The 25,445-nt window shown below is 42.0% G+C and overlaps 3 protein-coding genes and 1 non-coding gene across 9 annotated transcripts; 1 reads left to right on the top strand and 3 right to left on the bottom strand.

Annotated features, from left to right (window-relative positions):
• LOC115677334 (eukaryotic translation initiation factor) lies at positions 1 to 6,337 on the bottom strand. 2 transcript variants are annotated; one of them, XM_056320812.1, is made up of 10 exons: positions 5,858 to 6,336; positions 4,252 to 4,323; positions 3,890 to 3,985; positions 3,416 to 3,649; positions 2,976 to 3,073; positions 2,374 to 2,461; positions 1,935 to 2,285; positions 1,605 to 1,847; positions 1,087 to 1,486; positions 1 to 1,032 (listed from the first exon to the last, which is right to left on the bottom strand). In XM_056320812.1, the coding sequence occupies exons 1-10, from the start codon at positions 6,053 to 6,055 to the stop codon at positions 416 to 418; spliced, it is 2,397 nt and encodes a 798-aa protein (XP_056176787.1). In that variant the 5' UTR covers positions 6,056 to 6,336; the 3' UTR covers positions 1 to 415. The 2 variants fall into 2 exon arrangements, with proteins under 2 accessions (XP_056176787.1, XP_030456341.2); XM_030600481.2 differs by having other exon boundaries at positions 1 to 1,486; positions 5,858 to 6,337.
• LOC115677505 (small nucleolar RNA snoR103) lies at positions 5,037 to 5,141 on the bottom strand. Its single transcript, XR_004005281.1, has one exon. It is a non-coding gene; the product is annotated as a small nucleolar RNA snoR103 (small nucleolar RNA).
• Positions 6,338 to 9,417: 3,080 nt separating the features above from the next.
• LOC115677335 (cellulose synthase A catalytic subunit 7 [UDP-forming]) lies at positions 9,418 to 21,037 on the top strand. Of its 3 annotated transcripts, none has more exons than XM_030600483.2 (13): positions 9,418 to 9,578; positions 9,720 to 9,915; positions 10,263 to 10,462; positions 10,585 to 10,678; positions 10,845 to 10,965; positions 11,066 to 11,332; positions 17,915 to 18,260; positions 18,345 to 18,608; positions 18,702 to 18,914; positions 19,009 to 19,222; positions 19,341 to 19,534; positions 19,873 to 20,226; positions 20,325 to 21,037. In XM_030600483.2, exons 1-13 carry the CDS (start codon positions 9,504 to 9,506, stop codon positions 20,904 to 20,906), a joined length of 3,120 nt encoding a protein of 1,039 aa, XP_030456343.1. In that variant the 5' UTR covers positions 9,418 to 9,503; the 3' UTR covers positions 20,907 to 21,037. The 3 variants fall into 3 exon arrangements, with proteins under 3 accessions (XP_030456343.1, XP_030456342.1, XP_030456345.1); XM_030600482.2 differs by lacking the exons at positions 17,915 to 18,260; positions 18,345 to 18,608; positions 18,702 to 18,914; ... (2 more) ...; positions 19,873 to 20,226; positions 20,325 to 21,037 and adding exons at positions 11,798 to 12,143; positions 12,228 to 12,491; positions 12,586 to 12,798; ... (2 more) ...; positions 13,753 to 14,106; positions 14,203 to 15,081; XM_030600485.2 differs by lacking the exons at positions 9,418 to 9,578; positions 9,720 to 9,915; positions 10,263 to 10,462; ... (1 more) ...; positions 10,845 to 10,965; positions 11,066 to 11,332 and adding exons at positions 15,568 to 15,682; positions 15,809 to 16,010; positions 16,351 to 16,550; ... (1 more) ...; positions 16,940 to 17,054; positions 17,158 to 17,424.
• On the bottom strand, positions 17,529 to 24,515 carry LOC130134524 (pentatricopeptide repeat-containing protein At4g30700). Of its 3 annotated transcripts, none has more exons than XM_056320813.1 (5): positions 21,966 to 24,515; positions 20,472 to 20,570; positions 20,310 to 20,387; positions 19,811 to 20,224; positions 17,529 to 19,471 (listed from the first exon to the last, which is right to left on the bottom strand). In XM_056320813.1, the coding sequence occupies exon 1, from the start codon at positions 24,434 to 24,436 to the stop codon at positions 22,043 to 22,045; it is 2,394 nt and encodes a 797-aa protein (XP_056176788.1). In that variant the 5' UTR covers positions 24,437 to 24,515; the 3' UTR covers positions 17,529 to 19,471; positions 19,811 to 20,224; positions 20,310 to 20,387; positions 20,472 to 20,570; positions 21,966 to 22,042. The 3 variants fall into 3 exon arrangements, with proteins under 3 accessions (XP_056176788.1, XP_056176790.1, XP_056176789.1); XM_056320815.1 differs by having other exon boundaries at positions 17,529 to 19,468; XM_056320814.1 differs by lacking the exon at positions 20,310 to 20,387.
• Positions 24,516 to 25,445: the final 930 nt, after the last annotated feature.

Below are 25,445 nucleotides of genomic sequence, written 5' to 3'. Positions count from 1 at the left end.
TAACAACAAACTTAAGAAGTAACTCTCGAGGCGTCGCGTTTATGACAAATCCTAAATAACAATGACCTGAATTCCTGAAAAAACAAGAAAATGATAAATGATCGGAAACTAATCGAATACAAAACTTTAAACCCGCAAACGGGCCAGTCATCTCGAGCATCCGGGGAGGGGATGAACCACAATCCAAAGTAAGATTATCTTTTCAACTTTCTCCTAAATAAAACATGGATCTTATGACCTCAATATACAACTCAAAAATTAACTTTGCCCTCTGCAGCTCTGCCTTATGGCCCTTGGTACAAAGTTGCTAGCCTCAAAAAAGAATTGCCAAAAAGCATCCTGCAAATCTGCATACGAGACACAAATTTGACAGAGGTGAGAGGGTCCGGACTACTCATGCGATATTATAGAATGCTCACTGGAGTAGACCCCTGCATTCCTCAATATCTGACGCCTGTGAACTCAGTACTGCTCGACCAGAAGGATCAGAAGTCACAATCCTCATTACAGCATCAAGTATGGCTTTTTGGAACCTGTCATCTTCCACCTTCTTCAGGATCTCCTTAATCACCTTAAAGTCCAATCCACCGACCAAAACTAGTTTCCCAACAATTTCACCAAAGTTGAGGGGCGCTTTTGGTAAATCAATGCCCAAATCATCCAACGTAGAGGCGTACAGCAGACATCCGGTCCCTACGTCTCTGGATGAAATAACTTTCTTGGTCAACAGGAACTCCAGGAGCTTGCCAACGGGTTCAACGCATGGCGGACTTTTCTCTAGCGCAAGAGAAACAGCTTCCTTCACAACATCAGGGTAGTAAGCTGGAGCATTCAGTTCCACCACACACTGCAATGCTTCATCCAAAATCAGCACACTAAAATACTCCTCAAGCAGCGACTTTGTTTTTCTCCTAAGATCATCCTGATTCAACTTTACTGCAGGTGCCATTGGCATGTCAAGAACAGGTGAAACTGATGCGACGGGAACGGGAACAGTTTTCACTGGTGCTGGAGCAGGAGCAGGAGCTGGAGCTGGAGTAGGAACTGAAGATGGAGCTTCGGTGCTGGAAGGACGAAGCGCACCACTACCTTGTAACAACGCACTGGTCCTCCCACTGATAAGCCCACCACTACCTTGAGGCAAAAACCTCGCATTCAGTGAGGGTGGCTTTCCAACTGATGGTGAGTGGAGCCGCCCCGGAGGTTGCATTCCAGCTCCATCACCCCTTGGCATTGACCGAGTCCTGGGAAATTCCCAATTGTCATTGTCCATTCCTGGCATTCCAGGCATCTTCCTAGCTCCTGGCATTCCAGGCATCATGCCCCCAGCACCAGGTCGTGTAACTGGGTAACCTCCAGAAGTCGTGCTCCCAGGAGAACCAGAAACAACGCCACGGCTATTCCTCATGCTTGCAGTAGCACCTGGACGTAAACCAAGATTTCTTTCTGCCTCTGAATGGATTTCGGTTATAGTCTTGGCTTTTACCTTCATAGGTCCACATATAGAGAGGAAGAGGTCAGAAAATGAAAACCAGCAACCTCCATTTGCACGCAAATAAGGTTTCGAATCACTTAAAAAAATTTGTTAACACCTAATATCTTACCTCTTCTCGTCTGGGAACCCAATTATTTGCACGCATGTCAAGTACATCTTTAACCATGAACCTCAACCTCGGAGCAAGTTGCGTATTGGATGTCAGTTCCTTCAGCCGGCTGAAGTATAAATCATTTATCCGCCGTGATTTAACGGCCTCATCAAGCTGCTTCCCAATAGTGTTGAAAAACTGACATATGGCCTCAACATTCTCCTCGGCAGGACAAACTTTATTATCAGGTCCCAGAAGCTCCTGCTTTCGGAGTAAGACTATGAGAAACAGTCGAGACTGCGATTTCAAAAGACACTAAAATACTAAAGAAAATGTGCATGTAAGAACCTGCGCAATGTGGTGAACAATCTTCTCAGGTACCATCCTCTGCTTCAAAAGCTCTCCAATCAAACGAATGTTACCGAGAGTTCGAAGTTTGACCATTCTTTCCTTGTCTCTCCGTTCAAGCTCTTGTTCAGGGGATGTCATTTGCCTTAACTTTTCTCTTAGTTTATCAGCCCCTTCAAAAGCCTCCTGGCAGATATTTAAGAGAACCCGCTTAAAAGTGATTTCCTTCCTGTCAGGTTCATCAGAGGGAAATGGAGGCAGCTTTTCGTTCAGATCAGAACACAGACGAGCATACATGGGGCAGAATGTGGGTTCCAGTACAGCTTTTTCAAAAATCAGCTGAATAACCCCCTGCATATCATGCCGAAGAATCATGTAACAACAGAACAAGATGGTCAACCCATTAATAATAGCACATAAGAATCTGTAAAGCTGAAACCTTCAGAATATCAGCTGTTGTAATGCCGGAGTCAATTAATTGGCCCTTGAGTAAATCAAACTTCTCTGGTGTCAGTTTGTTCAGTATCCTGCATACAAAATCAAAAAGTGAAACTTGATGTATTAGCCAAGCTAGGTGAAACCACTTGCTTATGAGAAAGTCCATGAGCTACTTAACATATGAATTCATCCAGAATAGGTTGAAGGCAAACAAATGAGCACAATAAAGCAAGCTAAGGCGGCAACATATGCACGCCATCTCTAAGTTGATTGTACACAATATATACTCGGTTGAATATGTCATGGGTACAACAATGAGAAGTGACAACCTTCCATAACCATTGCATGACTTGCATCTTATATGATTATATCTCACTGCCAAATGCAGATTAAAGCTTGAAGTTTTCATTCTCATCTTCATCATCAATGGGCAATCAGGAAAATAATACAGAACTAGATTTAGTTTCCCACGAGAAATCCCGAAAGTAATGGAGAGAACATTCTCATGATTGCACATGATGAAATTAATTAAAGCATTAAAAAGAACTTATGACATTTTAATCCAAAGCAAATACTGACTGATACAGTATATCTTTACATTACCCTTTGACAGTCTTCAGAACACGGTCTTTCTCTGAGAGATTACCCTTTCTAGCAGACCATGGCGCCTCAGCCTTGACGAGAGCAGGAGCAGGTCCTCCCTATTTTGAAGAGCATATGGGTGCCAAAAAAGAGATTATTCACATTGAATGAATTACCAGCAGGAAGGAAACCAAGTTAAGAAGGTTTCACCTATCAGTGTACCACTAACGAAAATATGGCATGAAAAATTATCTCAAAATGAGATATCAAAAGAAAGCAGAAAAGAGCATTTCACTATACACATGCATGGAATCAAAACGACTTGCATTCTTCTTTATTACCACAACTACAAGAACCACCCTAAAACAAAAAGAAGCTTACAGTTCTAAATACATAAAACATGGGTCAAACATTGATGGAAACTTAAAAATAAGTTCTTTTGGGGTGTAAAACACAATTACCCCCTGGAGTGACGAGATCTGTGCCCTTGCAAACTGGGAGTTAAGTTGATCTTGGCGATTAACTTGGTTTGTTTCCTGCTGTCTAAAGTCAGAACGGCCACTTGAATCTCTGTTTTCTCGGATATTCTCCCAGGACCTCTCCTCCCCAGAGGTAGGAAGCTGGGCAGAACGACCACGCCAATCACGATTGTCTGGCTCAGAAAAACGAGTTTGAGCCTGAGGTTGGATTGGTGCCTGGCAAGTACAATATGAAAAGGTATAAACAGTTTTTGTCAGAGTGTTAAACCACTGAAACCAAGTACCTTCGCCAAGGATAAATTTCATAGCATAACACCATAAAAGCAACTTTACAAAAGATTGAGAAAAGTAAATGATCTACTTTCCATCTGCCAAAATAATCCTTCCCCCAGTGCAACCAAAAGGAGAAGAACAAAAGAGTACGATGCAACTTTAAAATGAACTAATGTAACTCACATTGCTCTCTACGCGGCCCCAGCTTTGATCATCACCCAAAATTTCAGCCTCGATTTCCTTTTTTATTTTCAAGATCTCATCATGGGGCTCAACAGCCTACAGAACACATGCACTCCAGTAAATAACCCAGGCGATCGAACAAAAAGGGTAGAGAAGATAGTAAATAACTTGAAGATCTGATGCATGAGAAGAATGCTTCCCATTACTTTCAATGTGTGCTACAGCATTAGAGAACAATGGTGAAAACGCAAGTGAAAAGCCTGAAAAATGCTTTGAGAAAAAAAAATCATATTTCTTCACAGTAAAAATCTCCACGTGAGCATCTCATGAGTACAGTTATCCAACAGTAAATAAACTATTACCTCCCTAAGCTGCAAAAGCTGGTCTCGAGTATAACGAATGCGCTCCTGACCCTCAAACCTTGTGTCTCCACTCTGAAAGCAAAGAAAATCATGTGCTCAGCGAGCCTTATAGACAGAATATTCAATATTAGAAAGGTAGAAAATTTGCATGTGCCAGGAAACCCTCCGTGGACTAAATAAACCCAAGAACGCCTTATTATATTTTTACATATGGTTTACAAATAATTGCCACGTTGCAGTCAAGCATTCATATCAGTTACCATACCCAACCCATTAAAACCTAATAAGCCTCCCAAAACATCATCCAAGTTTTCCTACTAAAAATGAGTAAAGCTATAGACAGCTGCTGCCAAACTTGTCAACCAAATGCAGTGGGGATAAACAAATCAAAACTTAAATTTAGAAAGATGAAACTCAAGAACACTAATAATGAGAATCTGATTAGGTTGGAGTTCTTGTTTCCATCCTCCAGTACCTTTAATTGTTCAAAAAGATGCCTTCAGGAAAAAAAAATTGCTAATATAGTATATATCAATCCTTTTGAATGTATATACAAAGGCTCCAAGCACGTATAAGGAAGAACTAAAATTTGCTTGAATATATGCTTTTGGAAAAATGAGGGAGGAAAAGCAGATTTAGTTTGAATGGACAAATGATTTTCTTGTGACTCCCACCATGTACCAGGTAATTTTCCATCTTCCCATCATGATCCACACATACAAAACACGATACAAGTTCGAAAATTTTTTAGGGCATATGAAATTGAAGTTCCTCACTACCCATCAACATGTCTGCAGGTCCTTTATGGGCAATAAAAGCTCACCATATGCCCACCTAAAAGCCTACAAATTTCTCTTTGTCCATATTTACAGCAGGTACACGTACTGAGTGCCCAGCCAAGAATTAGGACATTAAAATTATCCACCCTCCCATAAGATTTTCTTCTCTCTAAATGATAGGTCCACCAGTAAAAGCAATCATGCAACGCAGGGAAAGTTACACGACAGCACAAAAAAAAAGTGATTAATAACAAACGAAAAGAAAAAAAAAATCACGCTTTTAATGAATTGCAAAAGCTTCAGATGCTCAGTGGCTTCTTGTCTGAAGCTACTGAACAAATATTTCAGCTCTTACTCTACTAATCACGGAAAACAACTTTTCAGGCAATTATATTATCCAACCAAAACCAAATTCTAAAATCTCCTGCGTTTTCGGTAAGAGGAAGTATGCCAAATAAATAACAAATAGGCAACTACACCACATTCTCGCAGTCGTTGCACTAAAAGGCGCAACTTGTTCTGCTCGGACATCATGCGTAGCCGATAGGAGCGTAAATTAATTCACTTTCATAAAAAGATCCAGTCTTTTACAAAATTACGGGGATTATCTTCCGTAATCTAACTCGAGCACCGAAAATCCGATGGACCCACCAAAGCGACTCGAAATCCCACAACAACGGTATACGGAAAGAACGCAACTTTATTCACGCAGCACCAATAGCAACACCCACAGCATCCAAAACTCAATCAGGCGATAAATCAGAGCACCAATCAGCCATCGGGAAAGCGCGGGGGGAGAAGGGCGCCACCGCGGATTCGAAGCGCACCTTCGCGGAGAGCCCGCCATGGGGGCGCAGGAGGGGGAGATCGGAGGAGAGGGTGCCGAAGGCGAAGGAGGCCGCCGCCGCCGCCGACGCCGACGAGGAGGAGGAGGAGGAGGAGTCGAAGCGAGGCGCGAGAAGTCTGCTGCTCCCTCGGCCGCCACCAGGTCTCAAGCTCAGGACCGCCGGATCACCTTGCTGCATAACTCAGATCTATCGCCCTGGAGAGGATCTCCACACACCCAAAAGGAAAAAAACACGAAGGACGATCGCGGGGAGGAGGAACACCACGAACAGCTGCCGGAGCCGGCGCACCGATACCAATCGGGCGACGGCGGAATCGCTGAAGAGATAGAGAGAGAAAGCGATCGAGGTAGAGAGAGAAAGAGACGGAGGGAGGTAGAGAGAGAGAGAGAGAGAGAGATTAGGGTATTTCTCTCTCTTCTGCGGAGGAGGGGGAGAGCGAAGGGGGAGAGTGCTGTGCGGCCGACAGGGGGAAGGAGATAGAAACCCTTCCCTTCCTGTGGTTTGCTTTTTCAATTTATTATTATTGTTATTATTATTAATATTATTTCCTCTTTTTTTTATCTCTTTGTTTTTTTTTTATTGGGTAATTATTGCCTAAGTTACTTTGTTTTTTTTTTTCCAAGATGAGATCATCATCTTTTTCTCTCTCTTTTTATTTTGTTTTATTTTATGTAATTTAGGGTTTCCCCCAAGTTCCTTGACAAGGGACCTCTCTTGCCATGGATTCTCTTCAAGAATTTGAGCATGGATAAATTTGAGGGAAACTCCTCAATATGGATTTGTTTTGGCGTGGGTTTTGTATTTTCATGAGTAGCAATAAATGACGATGGATGAATGTTTTGTCGAAATAATACAGCGTTATCACAAACAGATGTATTGGAGATAATTTAAAATGTAACGGTAATTTCGTTTAGATTTCGGTTCACGCATAATCTCTCTCTCTCTCTCTCTCTTATTGAATGTGGGAATTCGTGAGATCGGAATAACGTATCGAAAATATCTATATGGTGGCTCGTAATTTGGCAATTGGCGCTAAGCCCGATAATCTATTATTGCCTGTCCCTGAAATGACTATATGTATATATCAACTGTATTAATATGAATTTTCTCTTTGCATTTTTTAGAAAAATAGCTATAGATGACTAAAAGAAAAATCTCACTTGAGCATCTAGAAATATTTATCATTACAAGAAATTAAAAAGGAATATGACGTCATTAAAGATCTTATTGTCTCAAATGAATCATTGGCTTCAAAAATGTAAAAGATCGAGAGATGATACAGACATTCTTTATGGAAGAATAATTTATTGAATGCGCAGATAATTGCTATTATTTTTATGTGGCATGAGCTTATTAATTAAAATTCTAGGTAAAAGTGTCAAAGTGGCCTTCTCTAATGTTGGCACTTCTTGGTGTTTGGCCATATGATCATCACCAAAATGATTAAAAACCCATGCTACCAAAAAGATTTGAGAACTAGGTTTCTTCTTTGTGAACCTTGTATGGTGTCTGGCCCAAAAAAAGAAAAAAAGCTTAATGGTCCAAATTCTATTCTATAGTCAGTCCTTTACTTCACTTCTAGAAAAAAATATGAAGTAATTTTTAAATTCTTTATTAGCTGCAAAATGCTAAATTATGGGATCTCATCATGATTTTCTTATGAATATTTGTTATTTGCAAAAAAGTTATAGCAACAGAATTATTGGAATTTTGAAATTTGGGATTGGGTTGGGCTTTGGCATGATTGATTGAACAGGCCTTGTGTAGCCCGAGTCACCTATTCAACTTTTGAGGCGGGCTGAGGTTGAAAATGGGTCAACATGGAAGTCCAATTTTCTTAAGGAAAATTACCTAAGGCAACTAGTTTGGTTCTCTAGCCATAGCCATCAATTGAACCAAATTGGTCGCCGGAGCAATGATAAATGTATTGATATCGGATCATGAATCGATATATCAAGTGATATGGTGAGTTATAAGCCGGGACCGACCATTCGACAATTAATACGAGTCTGATTTTGCAAATCAATCTTAGTGCATCTTGCATAATTTTGCTAATGGTTTTGAATTTTGTAAAATAGGTCTCTACTCTTAGAATAGTTCAATGAAAACATTGAATAGATAGTTACCCGAAGAACATTGTTGTGGGTACTCGCTCTTTCCGAGTCGAATACTATACCAATTCCTGAATTACACCTCATCGTCCCGGCCGACTATGCGACATCTTCATTTTTTCTTTTCACCATTGTGTCATTTGCAGGACTAAACTTTGGGCATCTGTCTTCTGATATATGAAAGAGAAAATTTGGGGTATACTGTCGGTTTCAAGAGGGGACTAGTGGTCAACCTGATCTGTACATATGTAAAATGTCTTGACTTGAGGAGCACTAGAGGCGTGATCTGCACACTGAGTAGGAGTGGCTGCTCTGTCCGAGATGGAGAGTTCTCAACTCACTCACCTAACGACTTAAAAACAATTTGTTGTTGACTTGGATTTCAAGCTGGGGTGCTTAGATCTCAAGCATAGTATGACTCAACACAGCTCTCTCTTTCGTTCCGTTTCCCTTCGGCACCTGCCAACCGATGTTGGAAAGCAATGGGTTTTTCACAGAATACTAAAATGTTTGGTTGTGGATATGCTTGGATGCTGGACGGAAAATGGGATCTCCTCTTGGTGCTGATAGATTTCAATCCTTCTGATCCAATGGATTTTTTCGCTAGTTTCGCCCCGTATTTTCCTTAAATCGAACGACGAAGCAAATCCAAGTAAAGATGAAGCTGTCAACTCATGCAGTCGAGCATGATGTTGGGATGTTCTCCACAAACGCTTCGATGGTGAGCCCGACTCTCATGTAATTAATACGCACTCCCGCCTCGGTTTAAAAAACACTCGGTACCAATTCTTAAGATAATTGCTTCTGTTTTACCCTTGAGCGGATCAAGAAGATAGTGTTACGTTCCAACTTAGTCCTCTACACGATTAGCCAACAATACCCGAAAGGGAACATTTGCGGACTTGTAAAATGTCATGCACCATAGAATTACGAGGTAGTGAGCGAATATAAGCGGTACTGAGATTGATACATGTTTCTACGAGGGTCGTTGTTAGCTTGATCTTTCAGTTCCTTCTGCTAAACTCACGAAAGCATGAGAAACGGCTAATTAAAACGGACGATGACTATTTCGATGTGCTCGACCCTGGACAACACAAATTCTCTTAAACTGTACTAGTCAAAGAGCAAAACTTAATGTTGCTAGGAGTCTCTGTACAAACACAGTCACGCCCGTAGGACACAGATAAGCCTCTGCGCGGATTTCAGCATCAAGGGACATAAAGACCGGTCGTTGCAGAAAAGCCTGTAGAGAGAGGGGCATATGGTGGTTGGAGAAGGAAAATCTTGGACGAAGCTTAACTTCAAGGCAATGGGGACTTTGCAACCAACGCTTTTGTACAATGTGTGTCCGCCTGCGGGTGTGCTGTAGACATTAGGTGAGATCAGCTTCGAGGTTTGAAATCCTGTGTCCTACTTTCTCTCGTTTAAAAGAACCTTTTTTCCCTCCATTCACCACCACCTTGAGCTAAGTCCCGTTCTCACACCGCCACCATCCTCCTAGTTCTTCTTCTACCATGGAAGCTAGCGCCGGACTTGTCGCCGGTTCTCACAACCGCAACGAGCTTGTCGTCATTCACGGTCATGAGGAGGTGAATATCTGTAACAAGAGTCAATACGAATTCAGGCCATAATAAGAAAGAACGAAACAACTTTCGCATTTGACGATATTCTGTGTATAACATGGTCATGGTTATCTTCTTTTGTTTTCTTTTCTTTTTCTTCCGGTGCAGATAAAGCCTTTGAAGAACTTGGATGGGCAAGTGTGCGAGATATGTGGGGATGAGGTCGGGCTCACGGTTGATGGAGATTTGTTCGTGGCGTGCAATGAGTGCGGATTTCCGGTTTGTCGGCCTTGTTATGAGTATGAGAGGAGAGAAGGGAGCCAATTGTGCCCTCAGTGCAAGACTCGGTACAAGCGTCTCAAAGGTAACAAAAAAACCAGTTAATGCAGCGTAAAATATGTACGTAGCAGATGAACTACACGATAATAATTTTTTCATGGCTAACCAAAACTCACACGACGTGACTATGGAAAACAGAAAGTAAACAAAAGTTGCACGTATCTGTTATTCTCAACATTCTTCGTAGTTCAGATTACACCGGACATCTGATCATGAGAAGCTAGCTACTTCACGATCCACCAACCAAAACCACTATTTAGCATGCATCTGCCATGCAGGTGGCAAATTTCAGAAGCAATGATTATTTACTTTAAGATGATAAGATGATTGTGAATGAGTAATTTCATGTTGTCTGATTTAAAAATGTCAAAGGGAGCCCAAGAGTGGAGGGTGATGACGATGAAGAAGACATTGACGATATCGAGCACGAGTTCAACATTGAAGATGAACAGAACAAGCACAAATACCTGGCAGAAGCTATGCTTCATGGGAAGATGAGCTATGGAAGAGGTCCCGACGATGATGATAGCGCTCAGTTTCCACCAGTTATAGCTGGTGTCAGATCCCGACCTGTGAGCAAAACTTTCTCCTTAATTTTCAACGAAACAACTTTCCTTATTACATTTCACGTATTTCACGTCAAGTCTCTTCTTTTTATTCAAGTTTAACAATGTTAAAGCATGCATTCGTGCAGGTGAGTGGCGAGTTCCCAATATCATCTCATGGTCATGGAGAGATGCCTTCTTCCCTTCACAAACGAGTTCATCCATATCCAATCTCTGAACCCGGTAACTATGAACCCACCACAATTTACTCCAAGTTAACCGTCACCAAAGAACTTCAGTGACCTTTCATCTCGAATCATGCACGCTTCGGCTAAAAGTTCCTCTAGAATACTCTCTGCGAAGATAATCTTCCACGACCTTTTACATTGCGTTAATACTGTTAAAGCAGGAAGTGAAAGAGGGGACGAAAAGAAAGAGGGAGGGTGGAAAGAAAGAATGGATGACTGGAAACTGCAGCAGGGCAACCTAGGCCCTGATCCTGATGACATCAATGACCCGGACATGGCAATGTATGTATCTACTGACCGAGAGAAAGAGGCAAATGATTAAAGAAGATAGTTTTCCAAGACGCTAACCTAATATATGTCATAAAACTGTGAACAAATGCAGGATAGATGAGGCAAGGCAGCCACTCTCTAGGAAAGTTCCAATTGCATCGAGCAAGATCAATCCATATCGGATGGTGATAGTCGCTCGGCTTGTCATATTGGCTTTCTTCCTCCGTTACAGGATTTTGAACCCAGTACACGATGCATTTGGTCTTTGGTTAACATCCATCATTTGTGAGATATGGTTCGCTTTCTCATGGATCCTCGATCAGTTCCCCAAATGGTTCCCTATCGATCGTGAGACCTATCTTGATCGCCTCTCTCTCAGGTAGCCACAAACTGAAAGTTTACCCTTATGAAAATGATAAGCATTCTAGAGTCAAAGGCAAATCTATCGTATTCATAATGAGATTTTTATTCTCATCATAGACTAGATGCACGTCAGGAAGTCGAATATGGTAACTAAAAGATCAACAATAGGTAGCTTTCACTAAATGGTTTGTGAACAATCATTGCGAAAAAAAAAAAAAAGCAGCAGGAACTACTTCTCAGTGATAAATTATACAACTTTATAAGCTGTCTACTCATACGCCCTATCATTTAATGTACAATGAACTTATTTTCATTTCTTCCAAGAAGCAGACAGAAGGCTGAGTCACCTAAAAAGAAAGCATATCATCCAACTTTATCTTCCTACAACTCGATTATTAAAGTTCAGGGCCCTAAAGCTTAATTGACAGAATTCTACATGTATCTTTTTCCAAGCAGTAAAATTGTTTTGCACATGCTGCAGATATGAAAGGGAAGGTGAACCTAATATGCTTGCCCCAGTAGATCTCTTTGTGAGTACAGTAGATCCTACGAAAGAGCCCCCACTTGTGACAGCAAACACAGTTCTGTCGATATTGGCTATGGACTATCCAGTCGATAAGATTTCCTGCTATGTTTCTGATGACGGAGCTTCGATGCTCACCTTTGAATCTTTGTCTGAAACCGCCGAATTTGCTCGAAAATGGGTACCCTTCTGCAAAAAGTTCTCCATAGAGCCCCGAGCCCCTGAAATGTACTTCACTTTGAAGATTGATTATCTCAAAGACAAAGTCCAGCCAACCTTTGTCAAAGAGCGGCGAGCAATGAAGGTTTCTACAAAGCTTTAAGATAAAAAGATAAAGTGAATTTCTACCGCGGGCAATCTAGATCTAATTATGCATCTCATATGGCAGAGGGAATATGAAGAATTCAAAGTGCGGATCAACGCGTTGGTTGCTAAAGCTTCGAAGGTACCTCCAGAGGGATGGATCATGCAAGACGGGACACCATGGCCAGGAAACAACACAAAGGATCATCCAGGTATGATTCAAGTTTTTCTTGGACACAGTGGAGGTCTTGATGCAGACGGAAATGAGCTCCCTCGCCTTGTTTATGTGTCTCGTGAGAAGAGGCCAGGCTTCCAACATCACAAGAAAGCTGGTGCCATGAATGCCTTGGTAATAGATCTCAAGTTTTACTTGAACTTGAATCAGCCTTTTTCCTTAGTCTGGATTACTGACAACTCATGCTTTAATGCCTACTACTCCTAAGGTTCGTGTCTCTGGTGTGCTTACAAATGCTCCTTTCATGCTGAACTTGGATTGTGACCACTACATAAATAACAGCAAGGCTGCACGCGAAGCGATGTGCTTCTTGATGGACCCTCAGATAGGAAGAAAGGTTTGCTATGTCCAATTCCCTCAAAGATTTGATGGAATTGATACGCATGACCGATACGCCAATAGGAACACAGTTTTCTTTGATGTAAGTCTTTCTTGAGAGTGATCATAGAAAATGTTTATTTGCTACCATTCCTGCAGTAAGGAATGAATCAGGCTCACTTTCATTGTATCTGCAGATCAACATGAAAGGTCTAGATGGAATCCAGGGCCCAGCATATGTGGGCACTGGATGTGTCTTCCGGAGACAAGCATTATATGGCTATGAACCCCCAAAGGGTCCTAAGCGTCCTAAGATGGTCAGCTGTGATTGCTGCCCATGCTTTGGCCGCCGCAAAAAACTCCCTAAGTATTCTAAGCATAGTGCCAATGGGGATGCTGCAAATCTGCAAGGTTTTTCAAACTCTTTTTTTTTTTTTACAATAGCATATAGAGTATCTACATGCTAATATCTGCTAATTTGCTCCTTCACTTAACTAAAGTCCATCTTCACCTCTTAATTAGGAATGGATGATGACAAGGAGCTATTGATGTCCCAGATGAATTTTGAGAAGAAGTTTGGGCAGTCAGCAATTTTTGTTACTTCAACTTTGATGGATCAGGGTGGTGTACCCCCTTCTTCAAGTCCAGCAGCCCTGCTGAAAGAAGCCATCCATGTTATCAGTTGTGGGTACGAAGATAAAACTGAATGGGGCACCGAGGTAATATTAATTTCCAGGAAAGTAAAATCACTCTCTTTCTCTTCTATAGAGGGACCAGCTTAGCCGTTACCGACAAAAGAGAACATCTCCACCAATATAGCATACACAGAGCTTTCCTACCTTGTTGCTTAAAGTATAATTGATACGATGTTGCTGCATTTGGTAGTTATTTTCTCCAACACCTGATAATGTCCTTATAAGTTATCATAGCTCTACAAACAGATGCATATTCAGATAATGATCGTCTTTTCGATCCTGAAAAATGTAGTAGATACCTTGGCGTCAGGCATTTACATTCCCGACGTGAAACTTGACGGCTACGAAATTTCTGCTTGCAGTTGGGCTGGATTTATGGTTCTATAACAGAGGATATCCTAACAGGCTTTAAGATGCATTGCCGTGGTTGGAGGTCCATATATTGTATGCCAAAGAGACCAGCATTCAAGGGATCTGCTCCAATCAATCTTTCAGATAGGCTCAATCAAGTCCTTCGTTGGGCACTTGGCTCTGTTGAGATCTTTTTCAGCCGCCATAGTCCAGTCTGGTATGGAGTTAAAGGAGGCAAGCTTAAGTGGCTTGAACGGTTTGCATATGTCAACACGACCATCTATCCTTTCACCTCTTTACCACTCCTTGCCTACTGTACTCTTCCGGCCATTTGCTTGCTCACAGACAAGTTCATCATGCCACCAGTAAGTATACAAAAACACAAAGGATGAACTGATTTATATGAATTAAAGCTGTCAAATGTTTTGCTAATCTTCTCAACTTATTTCTGCACTTTACAGATTAGCACTTTTGCCAGTCTTTTCTTCATTGCTCTTTTTATGTCAATCTTTGCGACGGGCATTCTTGAATTGAGGTGGAGCGGAGTGAGCATTGAGGAATGGTGGAGAAATGAGCAATTCTGGGTCATTGGTGGTGTGTCAGCTCACTTGTTTGCTGTTGTACAAGGTCTCCTGAAGGTATTAGCTGGAATAGACACTAATTTCACAGTGACATCTAAAGCATCTGATGACGAAGAGTTTGGCGAACTGTATGCATTCAAATGGACGACCTTGTTAATCCCTCCAACTACTATCTTGATCATCAACCTAGTTGGAGTAGTTGCTGGAATCTCTGATGCTATTAATAATGGGTACCAAGCATGGGGACCTCTGTTCGGTAAATTATTCTTCGCCTTCTGGGTGATTGTCCATCTCTATCCCTTCCTGAAAGGGCTGATGGGGCGACAGAACCGAACACCAACAATAGTGGTTATATGGTCGATACTACTGGCTTCCATATTCTCCTTGCTGTGGGTCAGAATCGATCCATTTGTGCTAAAGACCAAGGGGCCTGATACCAAGCAATGTGGAATCAATTGCTAAATCTCAAATATCCTGCTTCAGTATGCGCATCTCCTCAAGTACAAGGATATTTCATCCAGAGTGTACAAATACATAGCACAGAAGTGCTTGAGATTGAATAAAGATAGAGTGCAAATTTTTGTGTAGCACAAAGCAAGAATGTCCATTTTTTGTAAGTGAATGAAATGTCCTCTGATAAGATTGGAGAAATCCTAAGTGGATCATACTAGGCCATAAGTGTTTTCTTCCATGAAATTTAGTATTTACAATCTCCAATTTCATACTAAATGATCAATCCTACCAGTTCATTTCTCAAAAGGAGTTCTCATCTAATATTCAAACTAATTTACGAGGAGAGGAAACTTGAGTGCCTGAGTCTAGAATTTGCTTTTTCCAACAGAAACCAGAAAAATAACATAACTAACAGAGATGTGTATTATGCAAGAATTGCATCTGATACATCAAAAGCAAAGAGAAATGGCGAGACAAATAAGCCTCCCTTGCTCATCACAATTATGGGTGCTCGAATTTATCATAAGTCGGAAAAAGAAACATGATGCATCTTAACAACTGCTAAGTGTAGCCAAAAGCACTTGTTTCTCCTCATATTAGGTGAGATAGAATTCTTGGACGAAGGTTAACTTCAAGGCAATGGGGACTTTGCAACCAAAACTAGTGCCATGTGGGTTTGTGTGTACACACATTAGGTGAGCTCAGCTTTGAGGTTTGAGATGCTATCTCCTACCTTTTCTCCATTTAAAAGAACGTTTCTCCTTCCATCACCACCACCTTGAGCTTAGCCCATTCTCCCACCACCACCGCCAGCGGCATCCCTACTTCTTCCATGGAAGCTAGCACCGGACTTGTGGCCGGTTCTCACAACCGCGACGAGGTCGTCATCATTCAAGGCCATGAAGAGGTGAATATACAAAACAAGAATGACAAAGCTTCAAGCCATAACAGTAAAGAATGAAACAAGTTAGATATTTGGTGATGTTCTTGTATGTTAGAGTAATGGTTATCTTTCTCTCTCTTTTGGGTGCAGCCAAAGCCATTGAACTTGAAGAAATTGGATGGGCAAGTGTGTGAGATATGTGGGGATGAGGTTGGACTCACGGTTGACGGAGATTTGTTTGTGGCATGCAATGAGTGTGGATTTCCGGCGTGTAGGCCTTGCTATGAGTATGAGAGGAGAGAAGGGAGCCAATTGTGCCCTCACTGCAAGACTCGATACCGGCGTCTCAAAGGTAGAGAAAAGCCAGTTAATTCAATGGAAATATGTACGTTCAGATGAACTATCATAAAGATAAAGTCATGTGGCTAATTAGAGATTGCAATTCACAAAACAGGAATACAGATACAGAATGTAAACAAAAGTTAACATATAAGTTATCTGAAATGTTCTTCTTGGTTCCCATTATACGGGACATTGGATATGATCATGAGAAGCATGGCCAAGAGCTAGATAACCACTATTTAGCCATGCATTTGAAATGCGATTGCAATATCAGGAGTATCGATATTTACTTATAGATGACAAGGTTATGAATGAGTGATAGTATTTTTTATGATATAAAACTGTCATAGGGAGCGCAAGAGTGGAGGGTGATGAAGATGAAGAAGACATCGACGATATCGAGCACGAATTCAACATTGAAGTTGAACAGAACAAGCACAAACACCATGAAGAAGCTATGCTTCACGGGAAGATGAGCTATGGAAGAGGACCTGACGATGATGACAATGCTCAATTCCCACCAGTTATAGCTGGTGTCAGATCCCAACCGGTGAGCACCACTTTCTCATCAACTTTCAACAGAACACCTTTTCTAACAGGATCTCATGTATTTAGCTTCAAGTCTCTCCTGTCCGGTTCAAGTTTATCCATCTTTAAGCATGCATTCGTGCAGTTAAAAGGGGAGTTCCCGATATCATCTTATGGTAACGGAGAGCAGATGATGCCTTCTTCCCTGCATAAACGAATTCATCCAGATCCAAATTCTGAACCTGGTAACTATAAATATACCGCCCTTTATTCTATGTTAACCATCACTGAAAACTTCCATGACCTTTCACAGTGAATCACGCTACAGCAAAAAGTTAATTTTTAAAAATTCTCTGCAAAGATGCTCTACCATTACCTTTTCCTACATTGCAATGATCTTGTCGCAAACAGGAAGTGAAGGATGGGATGAAAAGAATGAAGGAGGGTGGAAAAAAAGGATGGATGACTGGAAACTGCAGCAAGGCAATCTAGGCCTTGATGACATCAATGACCCAGACATGGCAGCGTATGTCTTCTACTGATTGACTGCAAAAGGCGAAATGACTAAAGCGAATATATTTCCAGGACTAACATTTTATATGCCATGAAACCGGTTGAATTGAATGCAGGATAGATGAGGCTAGGCAGCCGCTTTCTAGGAAAGTTCCTACTGCACCTAGCAAGATCAACCCTTATCGGATGCTGATAGTCGTTCGACTTGCTGTAATGGCTTTATTACTGCGGTACAGAATTTTGAATCCAGTGCACGATGCAATTGGAATCTGGCTAACATCCATTCTCTGTGAGATATGGTTCACTTTATCATGGATCCTGGATCAGTTCCCAAAATGGCTCCCTATCAATCGCGAGACCTATCTTGATCGCCTTTCTCTCAGGTAGGCAATAGCCAAAAAATTTCCAATTCTTGGAAGAGATGAGGATAAGAGTGCTAGACTCAGATATAAATAAATGATATTCATAATATTGTAGACACGTGAAGTAGTCGAATCCTGGACATAACAGCTCACAATAGGCAACCTTACTAAAAGGTTTTGACAAAAACAATCACTGTGAAATAAGAAACAAAAACTACATCTCAGTAATCAATGATATGATTTATCTCCTGTACACCATACGTTGTATCACTTAAAGTAAAATGAAAGTATTCTCATATGTCTAAGAAGCAGACAGAAGAATGTCACTAGGAAAGAAAGTAAGCATATCGAAATGTATATTATGGGATTGATCCTTGAAAGCAGCCTTTCTACCCAACTTTATCCTCCTAGCTGCTTGATCTTATGATTCAAGGCACTAAGCTTAATTGCCAGAATTATAAAAAGTAGATGTATCTTTTCCTTGCAGTATAATTCTTTTGCTTATGCGCAGATATGAAAGGGAAGGTGAACCTAATATGCTTTCCCCAGCGGATATCTTTGTGACTACAGTGGATCCTATGAAGGAGCCCCCACTTGTGACTGCGAACACAGTTCTATCGATATTGGCTATGGATTATCCAGTCGATAAGATCTCATGCTATGTTCACGATGATGGAGCTTCCATGCTCACCTTTGATTCTTTGTCTGAAACGGCCGAGTTTGCTAGAAAATGGGTACCCTTCTGCAAAAAGTTCTCTATAGAGCCTCGAAACCCGGAAATGTACTTCACTTTGAAGATTGATTATCTCCAAGACAAAGTCCAGCCAACCTTTGTCAAAGAGCGGCGAGCAATGAAGGTTTCTAGATAGCTTCTCAGACTGACAGATAAGAGTAAATCCTACCATTGCAATCGAGATCTAATTGTGCTTTTCATTTGGCAGAGGGAATATGAAGAATTCAAAGTGCGGATCAATGCCTTGGTCGCTAAAGCTTCAATTGTACCTCCAGAGGGATGGATCATGCAAGATGGGACACCATGGCCAGGAAACAACACAAAGGATCGTCCAGGTATGATTCAAGTCTTCCTTGGACCCAGTGGAGATCTTGATGCAGAAGGAAACGAGCTCCCTCACCTTGTTTATGTGTCTCGTGAGAAGAGGCCTGGCTTCCAACATCACAAGAAAGCTGGTGCCATGAATGCCTTGGTAAATGATCTCAACTTCTACTCGAAATTGAATCAGCCTTTTTCTTAGCCTGGCTTCCTCATAACTCATGCTTTAATGCCTCCAATTCCTAAGGTTCGTGTCTCCGGCGTGCTTACAAATGCTCCTTTCATGCTGAACTTGGATTGTGACCACTACATAAATAACAGCAAAGCTGTACGTGAGGCGATGTGCTTCTTAATGGACCCTAAGATAGGAGCAAAGGTTTGCTATGTCCAATTCCCTCAAAGATTTGATGGCATTGATAGGCATGACCGATATGCCAACAGAAACACGGTTTTCTTTGATGTAAGCCTTTCTTGAGAGTGATCAGAAAATACGCTTATATGCCACCGTTCCTTCAGTAAGAAATGAATCAGGTTTGCCTTTCTTATTTCTGCAGATCAACATGAAAGGTCTAGATGGAATCCAGGGCCCAGTCTATGTGGGCACTGGATGTGTCTTCCGAAGAAAAGCATTATATGGCTACGAACCCCCCAAGGGTCCTAAGCGTCCTAAGATGGTAAGCTGCGATTGCTGCCCATGCTTTGGCCACCGGAAAACGCTCCCAAAGTATTCTAAGCATGGTGCCAATGGGGAAGCTGCAAATCTGCAAGGTTTTCAAACTGTTTCTTTTTTACCAGCATATACGGTACCTGCATGCCAATATCCTTCCGTCTTTGCTTGTAATTTCCTCCATCACTAAACTAGAACCCTTCTTCACCTCTTGATTAGGAGTGGATGATAACAAGGAGCTATTGAAGTCCCAGATAAATTTCGAGAAGTTTGGGCAGTCAGCGATATTCGCAACTTCAACTTTGATGGACCAGGGTGGTGTACCCCCTTCTTCAAGTCCAGCAGCCCTGCTGAAAGAAGCCATCCATGTTATCAGTTGTCGGTACGAAGATAAAACTGAATGGGGCACCGAGGTAATATCAAATTCTAGGAAACTAAAACCACTCTCGTCAGTCTTTATAGGGGCACCAGCTTAGCTGTTACCAGAAAAAGAGAACATCTCCACCAATACAGCATACAGAGGTTTGCAACCTTGTTGCAAGTAAAATTTTATGAATTTGCTGCATATATTAGTTATTGCTCCAATTGGTGATATGTCAATTGTCCTAAGCTGTCACAGCTCTAAAAACAGATGAATTTTCAAAAAGCTACTGTCTAATCTTTTCAATCCTGAAAAACGTGGTTGATACCTTGGCATTAGCATTTACATATCCTTACTGAAACTTGATGACTCTGAAATTTCTGCTTGCAGCTGGGCTGGATTTACGGTTCTATTACAGAGGATATCCTAACAGGCTTCAAGATGCATTGCCGCGGTTGGAGGTCCATATATTGTATGCCAAAGAGACCAGCATTCAAGGGATCTGCTCCAATCAATCTTTCAGATCGGCTCAGTCAAGTGCTTCGTTGGGCACATGGCTCTGTTGAGATATTTTTAAGCCACCATTGTCCAGTCTGGTATGGTTACAAAGGAGGGAAGCTTAAGTGGCTTCAACGGTTTGCATATGTTCACACAACCATCTATCCTTTCACCTCTTTACCACTCATTGCCTACTGTACTCTACCGGCCATTTGCTTGCTCACAGACAAGTTCATCATGCCACCTGTAAGTATACAAAGACATAAAAAGATGTAGCAATCTATATGAGTTGAACTTGTCAGATATTTTAGCTTATGTTCTCAACTTACTTTTGCACTTTACAGATTAGCACTTCTGCCAGTCTTTTCTTCATCGGTCTTTTTATCTCAATGTTTGCGACGAGCATTCTTGAATCAAGGTGGAGTGGAGTGAGCATAGAGGAATGGTGGAGAAACGAGCAATTCTCAATAATTGGTGGTGTGTCAGCTCACCTGTTTGCTGTTGTACTGGGTATCCTGAAGATTTTGGCTGGAGTAGACACTGATTTCACAGTGACATCCAAAGCAGCCCATGATGAAGAGTTTGGAGACCTGTACACATTCAAATGGACAACCTTGTTAATCCCTCCCACAACAATATTGATCATCAACCTAGTTGGAATAGTTGCTGGAGTCACTGATGCCATTAACAATGGGAACCAAGCAATGGGACTGCTCTTTGGTAAATTATTCTTCGCCTTCTGGGTGATTGCCCATCTCTATCCCTTCCTCAAAGGGCTGATGGGGCGACAGAACCGAACACCAACCATAGTGGTAATATGGTCAATACTACTCGCTTCTATATTCTCCTTGCTGTGGGTCAGAATCGATCCGTTTGTGCTAAAGACCAAGGGACCTGATACTAAGCAATGTGGAAATAATTGCTAAATCTCAAAATTCCGGCTTCAGTACGCGCATCTCCTGAAGTACAAGAACTTTTCGTCCAGATAAATTTAGTGTAAAAATCCAAAGCACAGGAGTGCTAAGATTGAATAAAGATAGAGTGTGTATTTTGTGAAGTACAAAGCAAAAATGTCCAATTTCGTAAGTGAATGAAGGTCTTCTTGTAAGCACTAACTTTTCGAGGATGCAGAATTATTTATTTTCTTAATGCTCAAGACTGGAGAAATCCTCAGTGGGTCGTACTAGGCTGCATGGATTGCTTCTAGGAAATTCTGTATTTGCAATCTCTGATTCATAGTAAATGATCAACCCTGACAGTTTATTTTCTAAAAGGAGTTTTCAAACATTCAAAATAAAATAATGTGTGTGTAAAGGGACCTTCAAGTGCCTGAGTCTAGAATTGATTGTTTTGAGTGAAAGTAGAAAAAGAACACAACTAACTGAGACGGGTATTATTCAAGACTAGCATCTGATGTGCATCAAAAGCAAAGATAAAGGGTGAGACAAATAAGCATCCCTTTCTCATCAAAAACATTATCAGTGAACAAATAAATCGGAAGTTGGAAAAAGAAACATGTTGCATCTTGATAACTAATAACTGAAGCCATAAGCACTGGTTTCTGCTCACCACCACCAACCACTCTCATTTCCTCCCCGCACTGCACCAAGTGAAAACAAAGTGTATTCTAAGCAGCTCCTGCTGCAGGACATCCATATGACAAGGCAAGGAAGCCATATATTTGACAGCCCAAGGTTCAATAAGAGACATAGATTTGATGATTACAGCTATACGACTCCAAGGTAAATGAAACTGCACAAAATGATAAGCATGCTTACATGTATACATGGGTGAAAAGAATGGTTCACTGTGCAACTACTTACTTATTTGTTTTTCCGTAATAGGTAAAAAGAGGAACAAATTGGTCATGACAGACCAGAACAAGAGAGTTATGTCTATTCTGCAGCATATGTTTGAATATACTTGTCAACCTTTGTGTATGTCATGTAAATAATGCAATGAGGTGGCACAGTAGATATCCTTACCGGATGGGCTGACAGAATGAAAAGTTGAATGCAGCTGCAATCTCAACCAAACGAGCAGCGAGAGGACTTTTTCCTTTTCACCAATAGTCTCCACAAGAACAAATGCCATCCTTAAAATGATGGAAACGATTGGCATCTCTAACAACAATGTCTCTCCCAGTGATCTTTGATATGAATTTCGTAGCAGTGTGGCAGTCTGGACAAACCCGTAGATTCTTGATGATCCTGATCTCACTTCCAGGCTCAGTAGAAATAAGGCCAAAAGCAATAGCGAGTTTCTCACTATGAACCTTCATCATTAGCTCTTTCTCTTCATCTTCCACATCGTGCAAAGCAGTGACAGTCTCTGCCTGAAATCCAGCTTCCCTCATCTTCCCCATTAAATTTTCCAGCTTTGCATAGATTGCTTTGGTTTGAGGATGAGACTGGTCACCTGAGGTAAAGACATGTGGTACCCCACCAACTTCTATCAAAGTGCAGCCAGGAGTTTTTGCCAAGCTCCTGCGTCGAACTACTTGTCGTATGGAAGCCGCTTGTGGATAATTCTTGTCCACAGAGTATATATTCGAGAGTAAGACATAATATCCAACATTTTCAGGGTCCAACTCAAATAGCCTTTTAGAGGCCAGATGTGCTAGTCTTGTGTCCTTGTGAATCATGCAGGCTCCTAGCAGTGCACCCCAGATAGGAGGCCCTGGCTCCACCGGCATTCTCTCTATAAACTCTAAGGCCTTCTCTAGCTTTCCAGCTCGGCCGAAAATGTCAACCATGCAGGCGTAATGTTCAGCTAAGGGCTCAAAACCGTGATCATGTACCATGGAATGGAAAATTCTATCTCCTTCTGTCACCAAGCCAGCGTGACTGCAAGCATACAAGACAGAAAGGAACGTAACTCCAGATGGTGAAACCCCAGATTGCAACATCTTGGTGAAGAGATCCAGGGCTTCTTTTCCATGTCCATGAAGACCATATCCACAAATCATGGAGTTCCAAGTGACCACATTCTTCTCCTGCATCGAGTCAAATATTCTCCGTGCCTCCACAATGCTCCCGCACTTCGCATACATGTCTATCAGAGCAGTCATAACATAAATGTTGGTATGGAATCCCTCTCGTTTAACTAGGTCGTGGACCCATTTTCCTAGACTTACAGCTCCTAGTTGGGCACAGGCAGAGAGAATGCTAGTCACTGTCACTGGATTTGGCTGGACCTTGTATGTCTGCATATTTTGGAAAAGAAGAATAGCAGCATCCGTTAACCCATTCTGGGTATAACCTGAAATCATGGCATTCCAGGATGCCAAGCTTTTCTCAGTAGATTCATCAAAAACCTGCCGTGCAAGTTCAATTTCATTCAACCTACTGTACACAGTGGTTAACGCAGTTGAAATGGCAGGATTTGAAGCAACGCCAGATTTTACACAGAAACAGTGAATACAGAGCGTCAGGTCCAAATGACCAAAGGGAAAGAACACAGGAATCAATCCCACAATTGTGCTTGAATTTGCTCTTTCCCCAAATGCAAGCAATTCCTTGAATAACCTCAGGGAAGAGCCGGTTTTGTTATTGCACGTGTACCCAGAAATCATCGCATTATAAGATACCAAATCCGGCCTGTCGATCTGGTCGAACAACAAACTAGCTGTCTCGGTATCCCCGCATTTGGAATAAAATGATATTAGTCCTGTAAGTATATGGACATGCGAATGAAGTCCCAGTTTCGTAGCCAGAGATTGAATCCCCATACCTACCCTCAATTGCTGCAACTCCCCTGCAGCCGGGAGCACAGCCGCAAGAGACGTCGAGTCCAACCGGATCTCCGCATCGGCAACCATATCCTTAAATACCAAAACCGAATCCTCGAAACAACAATTCTTCACCAAGCCAGAGATCATGGTGTTCCACAACACGGTGTCCCTCTCAGGCATCTCATCAAACAGCTTCCTCGCAAGCTCCACTTTCGAGAACTTCAAGTAAAGATCCACCAAAGCGGACCCGATAAACAAATCCAACCCGAACCCATCAACAATAGCTTGCGAATGCAGCAAATTCCCCACCTTTTCATCCGCAAAACCCGAAGAAGCCGAAATGGCGAAGAAGTAAGTGAAGTTGTCGGGCCGCAGGTGGGTGTTCTTCCGCAGATGGGTGAACAGGGAGATGGACGACCGCGGCGAGTTGTTACTGGCGTAGCCCTTGATGACGACGTTGAAGAGGAAGAGGTCGGGCTTCGAGACCGAGAGGAAGAGGTCGCGGGCGCAGCCGATGGCCTTGAGGTCGCAGAGCTTGTGGGTGAGCTTGGTGACGGTGGAGACGTCGTTGCTGTAGCCGCCGACGACGATCTGGGCGTGGGCTTGGGCGAGGTGGGAGAGCGTCGTGGATCCATTGAGGAGCGACAGGAAGAAGTTGCGATTGCGCTCGAGCGCGGCGGCGGCGGCGGCAGGCAGGGGCGCGACCGCGGTTCTGAAGTTCATCTGCTGACCGGGGGGGGATGGCGACAGAGCTTACACTTGGTTCCTTTGTTAGTGCTTGGAATTGTTGTCGCTGCTTCAAAAAGTGGTACCACTAGGAAAATTGGCGGGAGGCCGTGCATTACAGGGGTGTGCAAAATGGACCGCTCGAATCAAGAACTCTTGGACCGGACCGGATCAGTCGGTTTGATCCAGTTTTCAGGAGTATCGATCCGGTTCCCGATTCCTAAAAGTGAAACCAGTGTTTAGGCGATCCGATTCCCTGTTCCAAGGGAAATCGGACTGAACTGGATCAATAATATATACTTTTTTAATTTTCTATTTCTAAAAAAAATAGTAAAATGTGAACTAAACCCGCGTTGCAACATTTTCCCCTTATTGTCGCACCACAATAGCTCTTCACTCATCGTCACTTGTTGAGATTTATCACTTTCTCTTGTTGTGATGGGAAAAAATAAAAAAAAGTGACTGGTTCCATTGGACCGGAACCGGAATTGGACCATCGATCCAGTCCTTAGTTCGCAAAATTGGGAACTAGTCCTCCCGGAACTGGACTGGATCGAGAACCGATCACCCCTAGTGCAAAAGACTTGCGGGTGACCCTGGAACTGGGAGTTGGCCCACTTGATTCTGGAACCGGCGGCAATGGTATCCTTTTTATTTTTCTTGATTTCCTACAAGACTGCAAGTATTGTTGCATGGTCTAAACTCTCATTTTTTAGTATTTTGGATCTTTAATCAATAAAAATCTCGATAAAAAGACAGTAAAGACGTGATAAAATAAGATCAAGTATCATTTAACTTGCTAATATAAAAAGTATCGGTGTGGACCACAGAGAACTAGGTCGACAATCATCAGTTCTAAATTTAATTACTGGAAACCGCTCAGAACTAGTCGGTTCGATCCAGTTCCGGTTCAGTCCGATTCCAATATTCACCCTTAATAATACTAACTTATGACCAAACTCATATTTGATTAAGGAAACTGCGAGGAATACTCATAGGTTGAACA

Source organism: Syzygium oleosum, unplaced genomic scaffold, assembly GCF_021117445.2.
Source record: "Syzygium oleosum isolate NSW1041296 unplaced genomic scaffold, Sole_v2.1 Sole_v2.21, whole genome shotgun sequence".
NCBI lineage: Eukaryota > Viridiplantae > Streptophyta > Magnoliopsida > Myrtales > Myrtaceae > Syzygium > Syzygium oleosum.
Note: the sequence above shows the minus strand (reverse complement) of the source record. Positions and strands in the feature narration are given on the sequence as shown.